The 24,344-nt window shown below is 41.2% G+C and overlaps 1 protein-coding gene across 1 annotated transcript in view; it reads left to right on the forward strand.

The window, feature by feature from the left end:
* Nucleotides 1–24,344, forward strand: part of LOC128736592 (uncharacterized) — an 88,562-nt gene that overhangs the window by 25,468 nt on the left and 38,750 nt on the right. The window contains exon 3 of the mRNA XM_053831081.1: nucleotides 2,703–2,916. Within this exon, the coding sequence (XP_053687056.1) occupies nucleotides 2,703–2,916 (214 nt within the window). The remainder of the gene's footprint in view (nucleotides 1–2,702; nucleotides 2,917–24,344) is intronic.

Genomic DNA, 24,344 nt, shown 5'->3' on the forward strand with positions numbered 1-24,344 from the left:
TTGGTCTTGGTCTTGGTCTTGGTCTTGGTCTTGGTCTTGGTCTTGGTCTTGGTCTTGGTCTTGGTCTTGGTCTTGGTCTTGGTCTTGGTCTTGGTCTTGGTCTTGGTCTTGGTCTTGGTCTTGGTCTTGGTCTTGGTCTTGGTCTTCGTCTTGGTCTTGGTCTTGGTCTTCGTCTTCGTCTTCGTCTTGGTCTTGGTCTTGGTCTTGGTCTTGGTCTTGGTCTTGGTCTTGGTCTTGGTCTTGGTCTTGGTCTGGAATCTGTTTCTGCGTGAAAAAACTCATTTGTGAATAGCCACCGGTTCACGATGTTGTAATTTGACTTTCGGCCAACGATGATTGTTCCAAAATCAAATTTAACTTGTTGGAGAATCTGTCTAGCCTTGCTAAGAGACTTTCGCTGCATTAATTGAGGAAGCAATCCGAATAAAGTATTGTTCTGCAAGATTGGAAGCTACTGTTTTCCAAAAACCGGGAAATTTAGTACATATTCTAATAACGATCGGCCATGAATTCCAAAAAATGCGAAAGCCACGAAAATTTGTTGAAAATTTGTGCTATGTGCTATGTGCTTTAAAAGGCTAAATGTCGTGCCAGGTCTTATGTTTGACATTTTCAGTATATTTGCTAAGAAAACGATGTGTTTTACTAATACAGACATCATTTTGATCATTGCCAGTGCAGCTGCAGACAAATAGTTTGTTTGTTTATTTGTTGCGATAACTTGTTACAACATTGCATCCGGTCAAGGAAAAATGTATGCTTGATGATGAGTAAATTAGTTATTCCTTGTTGTTGAAAAGTTAGTTGAAAACTTCTTCAGAGTACCGTCGATTCGGGCGAAATTGATCAGTCGGGTGAAATTGATCAGCTTGGACTAACGAGTAAAAAACTCTTTATTCTACGTTTATACTGATTCATAAAGCTGAATATGCACCCATCCATATAAAGATTGAGTTACAGGTCAAAGTCACTTGGCTTTCAGCAAGATTGATCTTGTAAATGGCTTGATTTTTTAAAATTTACTATTTTGATCGAATCGCAATTTTCAACATGCCCGATAAAACTCCTTGCTGTTAACACAAATTTCGTTGCAGAAGGAAATTTTGATAGAACTAATTCGATTCTCTAATTATCTGGCTGTGCTTTGATAATTTCCATGAATAAAATTATGCGATAGAAATTGTTTGATTTGATCTTTTACGAAATAAAACGATTGATAACATCATGAACTGAGGCAACATAGATTTCTAGATCGCTATGGGTGCGAAATGGAGCTGCCACCTGCGAAAGTTTATTCTTTCTGTAAAGCAGAATGGAGATTTATAAAAGGGTGCAAAAGACAGACAATACTTTGCACAAATTTTACAAACGCTCCATATGGCAGTTGCATGAGAGTGCAAGAGATCGGTTTGTGCTTACATAGCGAAATGCAACTACACATTCAAAGAGACAGTCAAGCTCCCGTATATGAGGAGAATTAAATTATTTGTTTCACTAGATTGGTGAAGATTGTATACGAAAATCGTACATTTACACATATATACAGCAATGTTTAAACAAAAACAAACGATTACGATGCTAAAATTGGCTTAATATCTTTTCTATCGTTCATATTTATTTAGCAGATGCATCAACCATGCTAATGTAGAGCTGACTGTTTGATTTTTGTGCTAGTTGCTGTACGCGACATTGTTGCCTACATACAGGCAATATCTCGATTACGCCAGATTTTATACTGCACGATAGGTTATTGCTGTCAGAGCGTATGGTTTAATAGCAATATCGTCTTGATTTCTACGTGATCAATTTCACCCGTTATTTGTAAATTTTCAATTTCACGATTACATTAAGTTTTATCTAAAATAAAACTATTTATATAAGATATAGATGATACTGTCGTGTAGCCAGCACTGCAGTACTTATTTTAAAATTGAATCATCTTCCTAAATATGTTTCTATTCAAAGATATTTAAAAAATATTCGAAAAAGTGATCAATTTCACCCGAATTCACGGTATATTTTTCACCATTTCTCAACTTCCCAAGTACGGACAACATAATTGTACTAGGCAGAGAGATTCACCGAAGCTGCTATGTGGATTGTGGTTGACTCAATAATAATCAATTCAGCAAAAAAGAAGGGGCAAGAACAGTTGCCATAAAAGTAAAATTAAAAATCGTGCTTTGTTTGAAACAAAAAAACTTTCGCCAGCGCATAAGACTTGCCGCACAGCTCGATGCGGTTCAATTTGATTTCCTTTTCGGGAAATAAAACTTCGAAAGGATATCGATAATGCTGCATCGAGTGAAGTGTGTGACACAGTTTACCACCAGAAGACAAAGCGTTCACTGTGAGAAAATCGGAGGACAAACAGGAGAAGAACTACCTGCTGCGAATTGCATGCTGAACGCAAAAGAACATGCGATCGAATCAATTTAAAATCAAAAGTTATACGCTTAATAAATAGAAGATGGCGTTATCATTGTGCAAAATTTAATAACCATTATTTTCACTTCGAATACCCGAGTTCGGGGTACAGTTCCGATTCTGTGGTTTTCACTCAATCAATGTAATTGGCCGAAAATTAATTTTGGACCAGTTGCAGTTGATTGCGTTTGCTCTTTATAATTAATCTGCGAAGCGTTTAAACACCCCGTAACCTTTCAATAATTCGCTCACAATTATTCCCGTCTCTCCCGCAGAGTCCTCAACCGCCACAATACGTCTACTGGCAGCGAAACGACCGGATGATCAACTACGACGATTCGCGGCGGGACATTTCGATCGAAACGGTGCCAGGACCGCGAACGCAAAGCAGGCTTATCATCCGGGAACCGCAAATCAACGATTCTGGCAATTACACCTGCTCGGCCAGCAATACCGAGCCGGCGAGCATATACGTGTTCGTGTCGAAAGGTAAGTCAGTCAGTTGCTGTGAACATAAATTGTATGAATTTTCAATTTACCAACCTCGGAACGGATGCCTACTTATTTACCCACGATAATTGAAAAAACAGTAGGTACTTTCAACAAATCCTAAATAGGTTTTTACGGACTTCTAAGAGCATATTTATAGGCTCCTTTCTACAAGTAAGCTGCTTACTCAATCAACAGCAAATGAAATGTGTTCGACCCAATTCGGAAGAAACTGGGTTATTTAACCAGCACAGTCAATGGAACCGGATTACGGTGTAATGTTGGTTTAAATTAAACTCCGGAAAAACATCTCTCTTAATCAAATTTTACCAATCACCGCCCTTCCGACCGTGCGTCCGTCCGGGGAGCGTGGACGTTGTTCCTGAACCGAACTTATCAGCATTTAATTTTCCAACCCTCTGCTGGCCTCTACGTTGGCCAGCGATGGGCGGGGCACCATCGAAATCCCATTAATGAAGCTGACCGAAAGTTGCAACCTTTCCGAAAGGCGCACAGATTGGGCATGGTTTTCTCACTGCTGTGAAAGAAACAGCACTTTCTACAAGGGGCCTGCCTGCCTGCATTCTGGTTCCACTCGGAACCGCACAGTAAGAACCGATAGAAGAGCTCAACAAGTTTTTAATTAAAACGAACATCTTCTTCTGGTGGTTCCCTGTCTCTAGAGCGAGCGATACTGACGCTGATGCTGATTTCGGGTGGGTGGATTCCGGCGGGGCAGAGACACGATCTAATCAGTTTTTGAGGTTTCCATCAGACGTCGTTTTTCCGGAGGAAGCTAACTAGCAGACGGATAACGACGATCGGCGTTCTTTGTGTACCTGCTATGAAGTTTGCATTCAAAACGAATGACAAATCGTTAGACTGTCAGTACAGTTATCCCACTGAACTGTGAATGTTTGTCAATCTTCACTAATCTGGTTGCAAGATTGAGTGTCACTGGAGCAAACATACGGTAGGGCCACTGTAAACTATTCGCCGCTAATGCACAGTCAACTGCTCCGCTAGAAGGGACGGCATGGTTCGGTTGGTGGAACAAGCGGCAATGAATTTGATTAGTGCTGATGTTCGGAAAGCAATGTATGGCTAATTTTACAAGCTCGCACTGAATTGGAACTTCACCGGTGTGCTCACCTGCTACGTGACGGTGCTGCCTTACCTTGGTTGGCATTGCGCAGTCCGGTACCCGGTATGATAAATCATTCCGTCAGGTTGTGGGCCCGCAGGAAGTTCTAATCAAATCAACATTTCACTGCGATTACTTGACAGTAAGCGCTGAAATCGATAATGGGAGATTTGACGGTGATGATGATGATGATGATGCTGATGATGATGATGATGGGGGGGGGATGCAGTGCCCAAAATATGCAGCAAACAATCCGCCCTAGTTTACGTGATTAAAGAGGAATTATGTTTGGGTTCAATTATAGTTCAGTCGGGAGGATAGCAGTAGGCAGCAGTGCCGTGTTTGTTATCCATTACGCAGAACGAATCGTAGCGAACAACAGTCAGTTGAAGAACGTAATTGAATTGATAAATTTGTTGCCCAAAATAATGTCAACAGTTTGTTATATTGCCCGTCATAGCAGAAGAAAAAGGAGAGGAAGAGACCGGCAGGAGAGTAATTATTTCGTTCACCATATTAGCTATACCAATTACACTGGTAAAATGTTATGCAATTCATTATCAGTTTAGCAGTTTCGCGAAATAACAATGAGATATGAAATTATTGCTTTGATCGCGGCTCAAAATGCAATATTTCGCTTTGAATGGAAGGCTCTACTATTTCAATAAATGAATAGTAATCGTATTAGTAGTTGGGACGAATACAATTGTGCTTATTTTTCTGATAATTAGTCAAATGGGCACTATTTCTTTATACATTCATGAGTTTCGCACAATCATGTGGTCACGTAGTTTTAATTGAAGTATGGTCACAATTCTGCTTATGGCGAATACTAGCAGCGCCAAGTTCAAATCGATTGGCAACGACGGCCCAGTCAAATTCTTTGTATATCGACCAGTAATGCCAGATCTACTGATTTATCCATAGTTTTTTAAGATTTAAGAATTTGCTACGAACCTACGGATCAAGTGCTCAAAGAGAAGATGGACCATAATGCTACCACGCTGGCAATAAGAACTTACAAGTTTCACGGCAGATAAAATTCTTAACCATTGTGGCGTTCCACAAGGAAGCAATCTCGGACCACTATTGTTTGCCTTATTTCTTAACGAGGTCTGGGCTGTACTTTCGCTAGGATCTAAATTGCTGTAGGCTAATGATCTAAAAATACTTTTGCTGATTAAATCTTTTGAAGATTGCTATAAATTGCAAAAGCTAATCGACCTTTTTGCGGACTGCTGTCAAAAGAATGAGCTTTCCGTTAGCGTACGTAAGTGTTCGGTCATATCTATTGGTTAAAGAAAGACCCTATTACATGTAACTACCACATCAGCAACGAAGTACTGGAAAGAGTATAAGTGATTAAAGACTTAGAAGTGCTCCTGGAGACGAGCCTGTGTTTTCAGGAGCACTCTCATATGTTATATTAAAAGCGAATCATAATTTAGGCTTTATAAATATTTAGGATCTCCAAAGTATTTAAAGATCCATGTTGCTTATGTGCCCTGTACTTTCCTATTATGTGTTTTGTCCTAAAGTATGCTGTTGTAGTTTGGACCCCCAACACTGGAATTTGGTCTACCAGGCTAGAAGAATTTCATGCCAAATTTTTATGGTATGCTTTTAGATTCCTACCAAGGCAGGAATCCTTTAGTCCTTCCACCATATTAAGACCGCTGCAACCTACAGAACATTGAAACTCTCGACAATAGAAGAAATAATCAAATTGAATTCTATTTTCATTTATACACTGCACTCTTCTTACGCGATGGTTAACCCTCTAACGGGTAAGACCGTCTGTAGGCGGCCTTCGCTTTTGGAGCTCCAGAGCCGCATGCGAAATGTGTTTTTAATTTGTAATATGCAAAATGTGTACAAAACAGACATTCTTGACATTTTAATACTAATATCATAACATTCTGACCATGCATTCAAAAGTTATCGTCAAAAACAAAAATTCCGAAAATAATTAATGCGCGAGTATTCCCTTTTTTACTTTTGAAGGAAAAGGACATCTAGAACAAAATGATTGACCCAAAAAAAATTTCTACGAGTAAATTTCATGCATTATTTTAATTTTGTAATATATCTGAATTGAAAAAATATCTGGGCTGAGCGTTAGACATGAAAAAAGAAAAAGAGAAACTGGACTTTTTCTTACCTAGCGCTCCTACAGATAATTATTTTTGCATGAAAATCAGAACTTAAGGTTTTTTTGTGTGTACTTTCACGATAAAATAGTCATTAGCTTGATCGCATCGTTTTTACGGTGTTGCCCGTTAGAGGGTTAAAAACAGTTGAACGTATAGGCTTTCAGAAATTACAACAAAAAGGCGATAAAAAAAGGACATAAGGCGCAAGGACGACGAAAATGTGGTTTAAAATGACAAACAGGTGATGAAAATATGATGAAAAATTGACAAAAGGACGATAAGAAAAGAAAGTAGGGTGGTCAGAACATGAAAATACAATAATAAAAACGCTACACAAAAAAGCACGACAGAAAGATATTTAGGAAATGTTAAACAGGATACAATACATGCAAGATCGACGACGAAAAGATAACGAATATACGACAGAAAGACGACGAAGGTCAGTGCTTAGAAATCTCATTTTCGATTTATGCAATACGCCTGATTTGATGCAATATACTACTCATTCTTTGGTCAATCGAGCAATTGTTTAGCACTGCAATTCATGAGTGAATTGTTTTGAATGGTAGAAAACTGAGAAAGACAAATACTGTCAGCAGTTCAGTAGTCATGTTCATGAGCTGACAGATAAAGGAATACTACCAGGGGTAAAACTGTATGCGCTGAATGCGTTTTATATTCGCCTTCATGCAAAGCTGTCAATTTTTTCGAGTACTGACGAAGGTACGGCAAAAAAGCCTATGACAGCGGTCAAAAAACTACTAATAAACGATGAAAAGATGGCAAAAAGACTATGAATAGATGAATAACGTTGGACAGATAGATGACAAAAAGGCACCGTATATGAAGAAGAGATGAAAAAAGATGTCGAAAAGTTAACAATAAAACTACCACCATCCGCGGTGAGATTGTGCCACGGGGGTGAGATTGTGCCAAAAACCAAAAATGTTTATTTGTGAAAATTTATTATATCTATAGAAACTGGTGACCTAAATTCAAAATGATGATGAACATAACATATTTATTTATAACTTGGAATGGAACACAGATAACATTAGCAAACTATTTAGCCTAAACAGGGTTTCAAAGTTCGCGATTAAAAGTACTCTTATAAAAACCCGATTTAATCCACCTAGTGGTGAAAGAACCTTTGTTATACGGTATTCTTCTACGTTAACGTTGCGTAGTGCGTTAGGAGCACTTATAAATTATGTTAGAGCTTTTTTTCATGAAATTGCTGAGTAAGTATAAGTAAGTTGTTACTAATTTGAGTAAATGCAAGAAAAAGTAAGTTGTAAGAGGAAATATTATTATTTAACATATACATTACGTAGTAAAGGTCTAGTTTAAAGGTTTTGAACTATGTATAATTTCCTGTAATGCCATTCTATTTGATTCAATCAAGTTTTCATCAATTTTTATTAACCTTCGGTTACTCACGCTGTTGTATTTTGTACAACACGTGTAGGATAAAGTTACAAATCGATGTTTAACCAACGTATATTCTTCAATAAACTTGTTATGAGCAAAATGCCATAATTATTCAATGCATTAATACTTTAAACTGCTGGCAAAATAGATCTACAAAAACTGACATCACAGAAACGAAGAAATCAGTATGTGAGGTGTACAGCAATCGGTCCCAACTGGAATTTTCTCTCGTTTTTCCATATGGAAAAATGGTGTCTGTATGCAACAAAACTATCAGTAAATGTTAAAAGTTTCAAATGTATCCGTCTGTCTATAGTCGAGTAATTTGGGGTAAATTAGGATATTTTTATAATCAAAGTTCTACAGTTTCTAAACAAGCAATCATAGAGGTATACTATATTTAGCAAAGTTGTGTATTTTTACTATTTGTACAACATGAAAAAGTCATACAACAATTACAAAACGAGCTAAAATGGAAAAATTTACAAATTCATATAAAATAAATAAGATTTTTCTCTCTTCGCTGAAGAGATAGAAGGTTACTGTCTTCAGCAAAGTTTCTTGTAATAATATACTCTTAAACTTTACAGAACACATCAATGTGTTATATTGAAACTGAAGAAAAATATTTTTTTTATTTCACTTTTAGGGGGATTAATCAAAATTTAAATTGTACCAGACGATAGAGCTTTTTTTTTTTGTATGCCAGAAGGGCATTGGGTTAAAAGGCCACTGCGACAGTCTTAATGATCGTCTTTTGTGGCAGGCCCCGATTGCTGTACACAGTTTACGGATCGCTCATACCCATTGATGGAGTTGAGCGGAATAGTTGTAATCCTGTGCCCCAATTCGGTACTACATGGTTTATAAAGCCAATGACCGTTTTGGGATTTAGGCTCCATACCTGATATGGAGTAAGAAGGAAACTTCCTAAGAAGTTGTGCCTTGATAATGCAAGAGCTCCGCAATAGCAGAGCAGATGCGCTGAACTTTCAGGTTCAGAGTTACAAAAGCGGCAGGTGTCAGATGATACCTTGCCGATATTCTTTAAATGATAAAGAGCGGGGCTGTGTCCTGTTAGGAGTCCCGTGATCGTGCGTAGTTCACTACGAGTTAAATGGAGTAGTTTTTTAGCTACTGCAGGGTTTGGGTAGATAAACTGTTTAGCTTGTCTACAACCCTGTGTTTGATTCCAACGGGATGCTATTTCTAGCTTTTCCCATGTCATCAGTTCGCCTTTCACGGCGGATGTGGAGGTGCCCAGAAACGGTTCAGGACCAATAAATTGCTGAGCTGATCCTTGTCTTGCTAGGTTGTCAGCAAATTCATTGCCCTCGATTCCGCAGTGACCGGGCACCCAAAGTAATAAAACTTTGTTTTGGCGGGAGAGTTCCCTCAATGCTGTGCTGCACTCCCAAACTAATTTGGACACGCATTTGGCGGACTTGAGAGCCAGTAGTGCTGCTTGGCTGTCCGTGAAGATACCGATTTTCGCATGCCTGTACTTTCGTTTCAAGCATATTGTCGCACAGATGTATATGGCATATACTTCTGCTTGAAAAACGGTGGGCCACTTTCCTAATGAGATAGTTTCCCTGATGCCGGGTCCGTAGACTCCGGAGCCTGTGCAGGCCCCCATTTTTGAACCATCTGTAAAAAAACAGATAGTTCCAGATGGAAGATCTGGCCCTCCATTATTCCACATTGAGCGATCTGTTTCAATCACCTCATATGGAACGTCCATATTGGGCCTGGCTTCCATGCAGTCAGAGACTGAAGTTACTAAGGGTGTCAGATTGAATTCCCGAAGTATGCGAAGATGACCGATTTGGTCACCTTCGAGTATGGTTTTACTCCTTTGAAACCGTAGTGCGCCGAGCTCTGCTTCCTTCTTCACATGAAGATGCAAAGGCAGTAAGCATAGCATTGCCTCCATGGCTGCAGTAGGTGTTGTACGCATGGCACTGGTAACTGTAAGACAGGCCAGGCGCTGAACTTTGTTTAGTTTGGCTTGGGCTGTTACCTCGTTCACCTTTGGCCACCATACGACTGCAGCATAGGTTATCCTAGGCCGTGCAATAGTAGTATATGACCAGAAGGCTAATTGAGGTTTCAAACCCCAGGTTTTGCCAAACAGTGACCTGCATGCCCAGATAGCCGAAGTTGCTTTCTTAACAGCATAATCTAGGTGGGCAGCCCAGTTCAGTTTTTTATCGAGAATTATTCCGAGGTGTTTGACTTCATTACTGAAGCCCAGTCTGACACCATTCAGTATAGGCGGAGTAATGGTATGTTTTCTTCGCCTAGTGAATGGTATAACGACTGTTTTGGTGGGATTTACATCAAGTCCCTCTTGTGAGCACCATAACATGGTGGTGTTTAGAGCTCCTTGCAAGCGACTTGACAGTACTGCGTCAAACTTTCCTCTGACGATAAGTACAACGTCGTCGGCGTAAGCAATGGTCTCATAACCAAGCTGTGACAGCTTGTGAAGGAGTGCGTCGGCCACCAGTGACCAGAGCAAGGGGGAGAGAACTCCTCCCTGTGGACATCCTTTGATCACCGAAATCGTGACCGACGTATCTCCCAATGATGCTGTAATTTGTCTGCTCGAGAGCATTGCTTGAATCCAGCTCATTGTAGTGTGGTCGATTCTCTTTTGACAGAGAGCCGTATTAATTGACGCAAAGGACGTGTTATCGAAAGCGCCTTCAATATCAAGAAAAGCACAAAGTGCCGTCTCTTGATATTTGAGCGATTTCTCAATTAACGTCACTAAGCAGTGCAGTGCGGTTTCCGTAGATTTACCGTGTTGGTATGCATGTTGATTTACATGTAACGGAGAGTTTTTTAAAAACTCATTGCGGATATAGTTATCCGTGATTTTCTCCATCAGCTTAAGAAGCGTTGAAGTCAGACTTATCGGTCTGAAAGCCTTAGGCATGGTTTTGTCTTTTTTGCCAGCCTTAGGTATGAACACCACCCTTACTTTCCGCCAATTCTCTGGGATATACCCCAAAGTGAAACTGGCTCGAAAGAGGTTGATGAGCTCGGACATTATAACACCGTCCGTTTTTTGTAAGAAAATGGGTAGAATACCATCCGGACCTGGAGATTTCATTGGTTCAAAAGAGCTGAGTGCCCAATTGATCGAGGCCTCCGTAAACAATCGGCGTGCAAGTAGAACCGAATCATTTGGCACATTGTGTAATGACCCATTCCACTGATGCCCGCCTATGTTTTGCCCAGTGGTCACTGTCGAACCAGGGAAGTGCGTGTTCATCAGAACTTCCAGAGTTTCCCTGGTGGTAACAGTGAGACTCCCATCCTCTTTTTTCAATTGCCCTAGACCATTGCAATGGTCCTTGGACATCGCTTTCTGCAGACGCGTAGCCTCTGGCAGAGTTTGAATGCTTTCGCAAAATTTGACTCGTGATTTCCTTTTGGCTTTGCGTAGCTCAGCGTTGTATTTGGTGAGGGAAGCTCTGTAGTCTTCCCAGTTAGACGTGATTTTGGCCCTGTTGAACAGACGCCTTGCCTTCCGACGGAGATTGCTAAGCGTCTCATTCCACCAGGGCACATCACGGCAAACTGTTCGCGTGTTTACGGGACAGTTTGTGTTATACGCGTCTGTGATCCTACATTGCAGGTCACTAGCGGCGATATCCAGCTCAACTGGAGTTCGTATATTATTGTGACAGGAATTACGTGAGGTAATCAGATGATCCCTAAAGGAACTCCAATTAGTTTTCCTCGGATTCCTGAATTGTTCTCTCTTTAGAGGATTAGCCTCGATGTCGAAAATGATATGTCTGTGGTCTGATAAACTTGGTTCATCAGAGACATGCCAATTTTTGACTTTCTCAGCTATAGAGGCGCTACATAGAGTAAGGTCTAGGACCTCTTGTCTGATAGCGTTTATAAAGGTGGGGTCATTCCCTACATTGATTACATTGACATCGTTAGAAGTAAGATATTCAAGTAGGTACTCACCCCTGTTGTTTGTGTCCGAGCTGCCCCATATCGTGTGGTGCGCATTTGCGTCGCAGCCTATCACGTACGGCTTGTTGACTGCTCTGCAGTACCGCACAAGTTCAGCAACCTCGGGCGGTGGTATTTCGTCCTTGTCCCCTGGAAAGTAGGCGGACGCAACGACTATCTCCTGCTTCCCTCTAGTCGTCGGGACTACCACCGTAATGGCAACGACGTCGCGTTGGATGAATTCTGTAATTGGAGAAAATGTTATTCTCTTATTTAACAGAATGGCAGTCCTAGGCTTGGACTGTGTATTACAATAGATCAACTTACCATTAGCGCCGGATAGACCGAGGATCGTGGTATCGTTGATCCATGGCTCCTGGATCAGAGCAGCACTCAGCTGCTCTTTGGTGAACCTCCGGCATAGGACACTAGACGCGCCCTTGGCATGGTGGAGGTTCACCTGGATGCAGCGAAAGCTGCTCATTTGGAGGCAGGATTGCCGTTTTCAGCTTGATCCAGTACTGGATCGAGCCTTGGCGAACGGGTACCAGCAGCGTTTTCGCTGAGTTGAGCGGCTGGGTCGCTCACACCGGCAGGCTTCGGTTGCCGCAGGCGACAGGCCACATATGTCCGACCCGCACTTAACGGCGGATTGAGCCTCTGAGGTCTGCTATCGACTGGTGATTGCTGCGTACGCCTCTTGCGAGGTTTTCGCGGCGCTCGCCTAGTCTTCGCAGGATTGCATTGTTTAGGTGGCGGCGGGGCACTTCCAGTGGGAAGTTCCGCACTTTCCACCCTCAACGTTGCAGGATTGCATTGTCTTGGTGGTGGCGGGGCGCTCCCAGAAGGGAGTTCCGCTCGTACCTTCCTCGACTTTGCAGCAGAGACTGTTGCGCCTGTGTTGATCAGACCTCTGCCAACCTGTCGCATGCGTGCTTTGCCAAACATAAAATTTAGCGTAAAGCGCTGCTCAGTGATCTGACTTGCCGACTTTTGGTCAACCTCCATTAACAGTTCCACGGTATTTCCACGCACAATGCGACGGCGTATCTGCCACGCTTGCGTTGAAAAGCCGTCGTTCTGATTCTGGAGGAATCTCAGGATTTTCTCGTCCGTGGTACCGACGCTGTCCTGGACGTACCCTATGAAGGTGTGAGCCTTCGGCAGGTCCTTCGTGTCGTAGGCCCGTAGTTGTGCTCCTTCCCACGGGACGAGAGTAGATGCCGTTTGCTCCAGCCATTTGACCGTGTTCTGGTCAGAGCAAGCCAGTGTCAAGTAGCCGTTCTTGAACTGGCAGCTCCTGAACTTGGGTCTAATGGCTGGAGTCTCCTGGTCAGCTATTTGATCCAGAAGAACGGCGCGGACAGTCTGGAGCTGATCCGTAGTGAGCAGGGAAACGGGATAATCAGCCGTAGTTATGGCTACACTGAAAGCATCCACCATTTCCCTGTAGGTGCACCCCGAGGATGGTTTTGGTGCCGAAGGACCCGCGCAGGCTCGACTGCGTGGTCTCTTTTTAGTGGGACCTTTGCTGCTGATGTTCGGCGACGCCGTATCAGCGGATCGTTGCCTTTTGGTAACGACAAGGTCCCGCTGGCTAGGCTGGCCGGCCGGCAGAAGGGCAAGTTCCTCCGCTTCGTCCTTTGAGTAGCCCTTGCTCCGATACCACTTCTGCCGTCGCCGTTGCGCATTGGAGAGACGCTTGGCTACAACTCCGGAAGTCCCAGGTTGACCCTTGACTTCAGGTAGCGTCACCGGATCGGGAAGGTTATCCGCGTCGCTCTCCGCATTCCCTGTTGGTGAATTCAGGATCAGAGATGAAGCCGAAAGTCCTCCTTCCAGCGACATACTGTCGAGGTTAAAGTCCTCTTCCATCCCTGTATCCATTACTTCGCCAGTATTGTCCGTGCCGATCGGACTGCGCACTTCCGGTCTACCGTCGTGCGCCACCTCTACACCTACTCCGGTGTTTATCACCAACTCTTGGGGGTCGTTGGTTGCCCCATCAATTATTGTTTCAAGGTTATCCATGGCGAAGATTGTACTCTGCTGGGGAGAAAATCAACGGTTCTTTACCAGCTTGGAACAGAGGGAGCAATATACTGCACAGGGTGCTCTGGTACCATGCAGGCTCCGTTCGACCTTGGGAAACTTTTTAGACCCCCCCAAGCATTCATCCCTAGGCACGGGTCGCGTTACACCGAGGATTGGGGTCCTCCTCCGCACTTTGCTCAGAATGTAGCATGCTCCTTGACTACTTGCTACATTGAGAGCAAAAGATTTTTACAAGATTTGCCGCGGAAGAGACTCGATGTGCAGTTCCGGATGGATCCACCATAAACTTACCATGGAGCCATCCGAAGCTGCACGCCGAGCGACAAATCTCAACACTCCTCCTTTATCCTGGCTTGTGACAGACAGCTCGGGTCCCGATCCAATTTCCCCATCACTTGTTCACTCTTTTTAGGGAGCCACCCGTGGCGGTTCATCAGCGAAGGTCCGTCACTGGCGGAGTTACGATAGAGCTTGCAATTTCAAGAAACTCTTCCAAAGGTGCGATAAACCTAAAACTAGGTTTTCCTAGGCAAAACTCTAATGCGCACGTTTTTTTGGTTTTGGGCTATTGTCTCCCGCGAGCAACCGTGTTACAAAAGTTGGCGCGTGTGTTCAAGGGTTAATATCTTTTGACCGGCAAAACCAATTCTTCTGAAATTTTGTAGATATATTTGCAGCAATAAAACCTCTAATTTGATGCCAAACTAATTTAAACTAGATAAATTATCTAAGATGAAATCGTCGAAAATAATTGTTAATTTTAATGTGTTGTATACGATTGCTCATAACTTTTGAATTAAACGTCCAATCAAAAAACAAATCAATAGTGATCTATCCGGCTATATTATCTTTCAAATGAGAATAATAGCTCATAAATCGGTTCAGCCAACTCTGAGAAACAGGCGATCATTTGTACCTAGTCAAAACAGGTTTTTTAAGGCTAACATTTAAACTGCTTGTCCGTTTTCAATGAAACTTGGTAAAAAGTTTAGTAATAGAAAGAGCTTTCGTTTGGTACTAAGATCGTTAAAATTGGTTGCGTAGTTCCGGAGAAACGCGTGGTACGTAATTTTCACATTTTTGCTTATAACTTTTAAACGAAATGTCGGACCACAAAGCAATTCAATAGTGATATACTAGGCAATAATACCTTTCAAACAAAAGTAAAAGCGGTCAAATCGGTTCAGCCACCTTCGAGAAACAGGCGATAGAAAATGAGCTGCACATACACACATACACACATACACACATACACACATACACACACACACAGACATTGCCCAGTTTGTCGAGCTCTATCGATTGGTATATGTGATTCGGCCCTCCGGGCCTCGGATCAATTTCGTGTTTTTCGACCAATTTCTAAACCTTTGTTATATAGTATAACAAAGGTAAAAATGTCCCACATAAACCAACCCAAACATGAAATCGCATCAACTTGCTATTTTGAAGGTATATAAACTAATCATTTACAATGTATTGAAAGGTTATTATGCGTTGGATAAGTTTTGATTACGAAAATAATATTTTTCGAAACTTTGTACTTTTCGAGCTTCACGGGGGTGAGATTGTGCCAAGCCATAATGATCGCTCCAATTTGTGGATTTCACATACACAACAAAAATACGTCAGTATACACCAGTACACTCACATTCTTCACTATTGAGCTCAATATTTTGACAGATTAGATTGCATCATCCATTTTGGAGCAAACAGCATCATAGGTCTGCTAATTAAGTTAAACTAATTTTTACTTTTTCTCTGGAAATTTCAGATACTTTGAATAAACACTTTAATATAAGACGAATATATTATACCGTGTATAAACTGCTAGTTTTAAGGAGGGGGAGGGGGGTGGGATAGGCTAGATGTGTTGGGGCCGTGGGTTCTCGAACGAAGTAATGGTTACTTTTGTTAAATGATCAAATAGGTATGCCCCCTAAGGATACACCCCTTCACACATCTCCCTCTTGTTAACCCTAGAAACGCTACTGGCTATATAAAGGCTGTCCATTGACTTCGAACTCATTTTTAGTTATTTCAGACCTCTCCGGGTTATTTTCGTTCATACTTTTTGTATGATGCGTCGTTTTTGGACGATCCCCTGCCCCTAATAGTCCACTTAGCTGATGGACGGCCCCATATGAACTACTTTATACTGATATTTATGTGTACTGTATATAAACATGTTAATGTTCACTGTTTAGGTTTTTAGTCCAACTTTATGTTTTTGGCACAATGTCACCCCCTAGAAGGGGTGAGATTGTGCCAAAGTTCATGCACTTCCAGTAAAACAAGGTTTCATTGTAACTAAACCATCTCTACGGTAGTTGTTAATTGAACAATTTAGTATATATTGACAGGTTTGAAATCAACTTAGTTTAAATTGTGTGTATACTGAGCCAAAGAACAAAAATATATGCTTTTTTGGCGCAATCTCGCCCCGGATGACGGTACGAAAAGATGTTTAAGAAACAACGAAAAGACAGTAAATAGATGACAGAGCGATGACGAAGAGATGGCGAATAAACAGCAAAAAGACGACGGAAAGATAACAAAAACGTAATGACACAAACAAAGATCTAAAGATGATAAAAATAAAAAACCGAAAAAACGACGAAAAAAGACGATAGACGACAAAAAATCAATAAAAAATAGACGACGACAAAAAAAAATCGCGAGATAACCATGAATTAACGACAAAAACAGGACAGAGAGGCACAACGAATACTTAGAAGAGACAACAGAAGCTGACAAAAGACGGAGAAAAGGCGTCGTAAAACCGACAAAAAAGAGACGAAAGACAGCAAATAGACGATAAAAATATGACAAAAAGGAAACGAAAAGACACCGAATAAGGAAGGAACTCAAAAATCCGAAGAAATTTTCGATTGGGCGCACTGAGACAGATTTTTCGAGTAGTGGCTTTTGGGTAAAAATGGGATCGATTGAGTATCCGGGAACGATTGTGTTTTTTGGCGTAATGCGATGATGCTCTATCCGGCCAAAACACGTATTGTCCATCTGCATGTTATTTTTGTAGAAATAAAGATCAAAATTTTCTTCAAACATTCGTCTGGTGCATCTTAATTGATAGCCAAACCAGAGGGCTTGTTGTTGAAGAAACGAGAAAGAGAACGATGTCCTTCTGCGTCCATAATTTTGGCTGGTCTTCCACTATCTTGCTTGCGAATAGTTGTTGGGCATCTTAGGATATGGTAAACAGTCGAAGCCGCACCATATTTGCTTTTTAAATGTTGTACCGTATACTTTTTGCCGAGATTTCTGTAGCAGTTCGTAGAAGTGTGCAACGCGCTTCCGAAATGCTCCTTGTTTCGACGCCATTTCAAAACTAGGCAAGCATAAACAAAACAAAAAAATATTAACAAAAAGAGGAGAGAGAGAGAACTAACACATACATACTCTGATTTTTCTCTGAGCTCGTTTGTTGTTGAGCATAAGGGCCGCGAAAAAATTACAAAATTTTAATTGCCACCCGTTATAAATACCAGGATGCTACAGACAGATGAGTTGTAACCGTTCAAAATCGAATCATTTTTTTCTCTTTTACTTTTTTAGTTTACTCGGTAGCAAAATATACTTCGTGTTCTCAAGTACGATACTCAAATTTAAGTAATTTATCAAAAACTTAATCAGACGAATGTCGCGAAAAGCTAGAAGACAGCGTCTATCCACCAAAAAGACAGATGTCTGAAGCCTCTGTAAATGCTTGTGCTTGGAGATAATTATACTGGACAACATTCTCGCCGTCGCGTCGCGATGGAGGAGGATTTTAAGGACATGTTCCACAGACTTTGTCACATAATTGGTGCCTCGTTTCGCTTAGATATCGACTTACGCACCGGCACCTGGCATTCCACCAGACACAAACATCCGGAGCGAGTAGGTTATACAACGATGACGGTGACAGAACGGTAAATTCACCGGCATACTATAAGCCAAAATCGGTCAGTAAGGCACTGATACAGTGTGCGCGACGTAATATGGCTGGAAACGATAAACTGCACGATGGTGACGATCTGGACTGCCCATTCAACGGCCCACTGACCTTTCCATCGTATCAAACTGGATGAAACGATACACCATTAGTGTGATTCATTTATTATTCAGTTGTTTGCTAAATTTTTCTTAAGATAAATTTGATTTATTCGATTACTGTTTCAATCGGTACAGAAATCAGTCTTTAAAAGCGGACAAAGTTTATTACCAAGTCATAAACTCACAAATAAGTCTGCGATATTATTTATGCAAAGCACACAAGTCGAATGCTGAATGTTTTAGTGATCACAACTCAACAGAAGATTGCATCTCGTTACCTACGTTCTTTATTTCAGTGCCAGGGAGAAAATCGCCCGTAGCTAGTTCAGACAAGAAAATCATCTGAAATTGCTTAGACCGCATATGCCAAACGTACTGTAGAATAGATCACAGTAAATACAAAAAGTCACAAAGTTGATTGTCACTGTCTGAAATACAAAATAAAATAGAAAAAAACGAAAACAAACTTTATGACCCTTGAAATTTTTTTAGGTGAAATCTTGAACCTGTTTAACGCTGATATACTACATGTACACGCACAAACACACACTGTGGGAGGGTTCGTAGACGCCATCAGACTGCGGATTGTCTCTGCTAAATGAATGAGACGATGAAACTATGGTCGTACGACCGAGTCCTTCGAACAGATATCACGTGACAACCAAGATGATGATGATGATGATGTTGATGATGATGATGACGGTGATGTAACGCTTGAGATAATGACGTTGACACACTGACATGCAAAAACTGGAACACTGCGCATTGTGACATTGGACGCTGGGCTGAAGCAGGCTAATAGCTAGTTTGGATCTGCATCAGTGGTAATAAATAAACATCCTCTGACACATTAAGATGTTCCCGTATCAATTAGGACCGTAAGAAAGGCCAACTTTTTCCGGGCGAAAATGATTGTCCAAAACTGCCAGTGACCAGTGCTGTCGTACACGCTGCATACACCACTCACTGCTCTCTGACGTTATAAATTCCCTGTCAGACTTGGCAGTTTCCACTTTATTCCGGTGGATGTAGAGAGCCAAAAACAGTGTGCGCCAACAATTGATGAATTTCTGCGACATGGCTGCCGCAACACCCCCCCGCATTCTTCGGGCAGCCGGCAGCAAAAGAAAAGCGCTGGCATTGGCATAAATCGAAAGCTGCCGACTTTTCCGATTTATTGTTTTGGATTGGATTTGCGGTTCTATTAAGTGTATAGGCATCATAACCAGTGAAATTCTTTTCCATTCCCTCGCAATTCTTATCATAACCGGAATATGACGGCGGCTGCCTCTCTGTATTGGTGCATCATTGAGCTGTAAAATACAGAAGTAAGAAGGGGTGTGATATCGTGGGGCGGTAGAAAGTTTCCCCATTTCTGGTCGTCGGAATGAAAGCATTCCCATAAAAATGAATCCTACTCAAGTGAAGTGCTCGTTGGCAGAGGAAGTGCAATTCAAACAATAATCCATTTTTGCTTCTACCCTTTGGCGGCGAGAATAAACGCCGCACCGGCACTGTCTGTGGAAAGAGGTGAGGGGGAGGGGGAGGGGGCTCGGGCGGTGTGTTTTTTCGAGCGGATAAGTTGAAAATTGCTGATTCTGCGTTGTGGAGCAGTTTTTCGGTGGCGGGCGCAATCGGAAAGTGAAATAATATGCCGGCTATTTTACATTGATTGGAGAGGTTATATGCCGATGTTGCAGCAGATGGTTTGAGATAATTTGTATTCTCATAAATTATATTTGAATTGCGTAATCCCTTCCAATTGCCCAGGGGCTTTGTATGCGGTGTGCAACAGCGGCGAAACTTGTTTTGCGAAAACGTCCGTTCATCGCTCATCTACGGACGAACTGTTTAATAGCACAGCAATTTATTCATTTACAAATTAGGGCACATAACTGATTTCTTTGGTCTTGTTTTATTATAGACCTACACTCCATAACCTAACTGTTGTCCGTACCCTGAGAGAGATTTCTCCAATTAACTGGGTTATGGACTGACACTCTCCAATTCCTTGAGCACCGTATAATCGCCACCAGATCTCGCTCCACCTGGTCTAACAATATTGCTCGCTACGCTCCTGACCCTCTTGTTTCTACCAGATTTGAAACAAACACCATTTTCGCAGGGTAATTTTATTTGGCATTCTTGCAACATACCCTACCCATCGTGTTCGAAACCCTTTGTGTGATTCGAATGAACTCGTTCAATACACCCGAATACTGTACGATGTACCATACATCATAGATTTAAGACAGTTGCGCAGGGAAGCTGTTCTCGTCCATGATTTTCCATAGCTCTTCACGCTCGATGGTATCATATGCAGCTTTGAAGTCAACGAATAAATGGTACGTGGGAACTCTGAATTCACGACCATTTCGGAGGATGTGTCGCAATGTAAATATTTCATCCGTCGTTGACTGGCCTTCAACGAAACCGGTTTGACAAATTCCTTCCGCAAATATGTTCGCACGTTTGTTGCACCGCTTAAATAACAATCCCCAGGCGCCATTCAAGTGTTCAACGAAGTGCGGCTTCCACCTTACGGTCACCTCACGATCGTTCATCAAAATACTACCATTCTAATCCCGACACATTTTGGCTCACGGCACAAAGCCTTTGCGAGATGTGTTCAGTTTATGGTAAAATGTTCGCGTTTCCTAAGAACGATCCCCAACTCCGTATTCTACTCCTTTGCGCTGCCTGAAGCGCTTTTTACTCCAGAAGATTTGGTTTCGCTGCATCTTGTTCTGTTTGTGTCCGCCCATGCCTTATAGCACTCGTTCCGCCGATTCCATGTCACGTGTCCGATGATGCTCTCTGGTGACTATTAACGATTGTTTTGATCGTATTCCAACAGTTCTCCAGAAAGACAGCGCGGTTTCGTGTGAATGCGCGTGGTTTTCAGCGACGTCAGGCTAGTTTAACCGCGCGAGATTTAACCGAGGCTGGCGTCATTGCCGAATGTTGTTCACGGCGGAGAGTTTCAGAGCGGAGCTCGCTCAGTCATACCTCCGATTGTACAGCAGGACGAATGCGTTCTGATTTATTTACATTTTCATTTCTATCAAGTTTCCCTTACCGTTTGGAGCAGCGATTGACTGCAAAACAGTCAATTGACTGGCGTTCACCTCACTAACAAAAAAAAACAGCCATACATGTGCTCCGTGCAAATGTGGCCATCCTCTCATTCCAGTTTCTCTAGTTTACACTGCTCAATATGAATGCAAAGCGAGAGAATGACTGTGAGCTTCTTTTGAGAGGCCTATACAAAAAAAAACCGATTTAATCCACCTAGTGGTGAAAGGAACCTTTGTTATACGGTCTTACTTGCTATTTGAGATAGAAATCGACACGTCTTCGAAACATAATTCATCTATTGGTTATCGTTGCGTAGTGCGTTGATTTACATAAAATTTTTGAAAATTGAATAAGTTTACGAAATTTGAACAAAATAGGCACACTTTTAAATTTTGATAGATCCTTTTTTCATGAAATTGCCGAGTAAGGATAAGTAAGTTGTTATTAATCTGAGTAAATGCAAATAAAAGTAAGTTGTAAGTGGAAATCTTATCCTTTAGCATATACATTGTCTAGTAAAGATCTAGTTTATAGGTTTTTGAACTATGCATAGTTTCCTGTAATGCCATTCTATTTGAATCACATCAATAGAGTTTTCTTAAATAATTTTCATCAATTTTTATTAACTCACGCTGTTGTATTTTATACAACACGTGTAGGTTTTTCAACGCCATATTGTTATAAAGTTACAAATCGTAGTTTAACTAACGTATATTCTTCAACAAACTTACTGTGAGCAAAATATCATAATTATTCAATGCATTAATAATTTAAATTGTTGGGAAAATTTATGCAGCAAAACTATCAGCAAATGTAAAATGTTTAAAATGTATCCGTCTGCTGGTAGTCGAGTAATGCGGAGTCAAAATTAGGGTATTTTTTATAATCAAAGTTCCACAGATCCTAAACAAGCAAACATAGAGGTATACTATTTTCAGCAAAGTTGTGTATTTTTACTATTTGTAAAATTTTGTAGTACATGAAAAAGTCATACAACAATTACAAAAAGAGCAAAAATAGAAAAATTGATTTTACAAATTCATATACAATAAATAAGATATTTCTATCTTCGCTGCAGAGATAGAAGGTTACTGTCTTTAGCAAAATTTCTTGTAATAATATGCTCTATAACTTTGCAGAACACATCAATGTGTTATATTGACACTGAAGAAAAATATTTTTTTTATTTCATTAATCCCCCTATTAATCAAAATTTAAATTCCACCAGACGATAGAGCTTTCAATTTCAAGAAACTCTTTCAAAGGTTCGATAAACCTAAAACCAAGTTTTCACAGTCAAAACTCTAGTGCACACGTTTTCTTTGGTTTGGGGCTATTGTGCGCGCGAGTAATTGTGTTATAAAAGTTGGCGCGAGTGTTCGAGGGTTAATATCTTTTAACCGGTGAAACCAATTTTTATGCAATTTTGCATATATATTCGTAGTGTCAAAACCTCTCGTTTGATATTAAAATAATTGAAATTAGGTAAATTATCTTGGTTAAAATCATTATAAATTATTGTTAATTTTGGTGTGGTGTATACGGTTGCTCATAACTTTCAAATTAAACGTCCAATTAAAAAACCATTCAATAGTGATCTATTAGGATATATTCAAATCTTTCAAATCAGACTAATAGCGCATAAATCGGTTTGGCCATCTCTAAGAAACAGGCGATAATTATTACCTTGTCAAAACAGGTTTTTTAAGCATAACTTTTAAACTACTTGTTTGTTTTCAATTAAAAATTCCTGAACAATTTAGCTTTAATAAGGGCTTTCATTAGAAACTAAGATCGTTGAAATCGGTCATGTAGTTCCGAAGAAACCCGTGTCACGTATTTTTCACATTTTTGCTTATAACTTTTAAACGAAACGTCGTATCACGAAACAACTCAATAGTGATCTACTAGACAATAACACCTTTCAAACAAAAGTAATAGCGAACCATTCGGTTCAGCCATCTCTGAGAAACAGGCGATAGAAAAAATCATTACATACATACATACACACACACACACACACACACACACACACACACACACACACACACACACACACACACACACACACACACACACACACACACACACACACACACACACACACACACACACACACACACACACACACACACACACACACACACACACACACACACACACACACACACACACACACACACACACACACACACACACACACACACACACACACACACACACACACACACACACACACACACACACACACACACACACACACACACACACACACACACACACACACACACACACACACACACACACACACACACACACACACACACACACACACACACACACACACACACACACACACACACACACACACACACACACACACACACACACACACACACACACACACACACACACACACACACACACACACACACACACACACACACACACACACACACACACACACACACACACACACACACACACACACACACACACACACACACACACACACACACACACACACACACACACACACACACACACACACACACACACACACACACACACACACACACACACACACACACACACACACACACACACACACACACACACACACACACACACACACACACACACACACACACACACACACACACACACACACACACACACACACACACACACACACACACACACACACACACACACACACACACACACACACACACACACACACACACACACACACACACACACACACACACACACACACACACACACACACACACACACACACACACACACACACACACACACACACACACACACACACACACACACACACACACACACACACACACACACACACACACACACACACACACACACACACACATTTTTAAACCTTTGTTATAGTATAACCAGGAATGGTTCGATCACTTTGACTCAATTTTGATTCATTTGACACTACCGTTTCAGCCGAGCAAAATTTGACAAAGTTATGTATGAGACATTTGTAGAACTCGTTATTATTTACAATTTTGCAGAATAAAGTGTTGCTATAATTTTTGTAGTTACGGCGCTACAATGCTAGTACCTCTATAGTAACTAAATTGACGTTCATTTAGTTACTAATGACATACTAGCATTGTAGCACCGTAACTACAAAAGATACTGCAACACTTTATTCAGCAAATTTAGCAAATTCAGCAAATTCAGCAAAGATCTAGTTATTATCTACAAATACATCAATTTGTCAAATTTTGCTCGGTGAGGACGCTACTGTCAAATGAATGTAAATTGAGTCAAAGTGATCGAACCATCCCTGAGTATAACAAAGGTAAAAATGAGAAAATTCAAATCAACTCTGCCCAGTTAGCTTTGAGGTACGATGTTGATCTGACAAGTCAGTCGTCGTATGTTCGAAACTCGGCTGGGCGGTGCTGCAGAGTCGTTGCCCCGTGATTGTTCTGTACTCTAATAATCGGCCAAATCTATCGATGGTTTTGCTTTTCAAACAA

The sequence above is a fragment of the Sabethes cyaneus genome, chromosome 2 (assembly GCF_943734655.1).
Source record: "Sabethes cyaneus chromosome 2, idSabCyanKW18_F2, whole genome shotgun sequence".
Lineage (NCBI taxonomy): Eukaryota > Metazoa > Arthropoda > Insecta > Diptera > Culicidae > Sabethes > Sabethes cyaneus.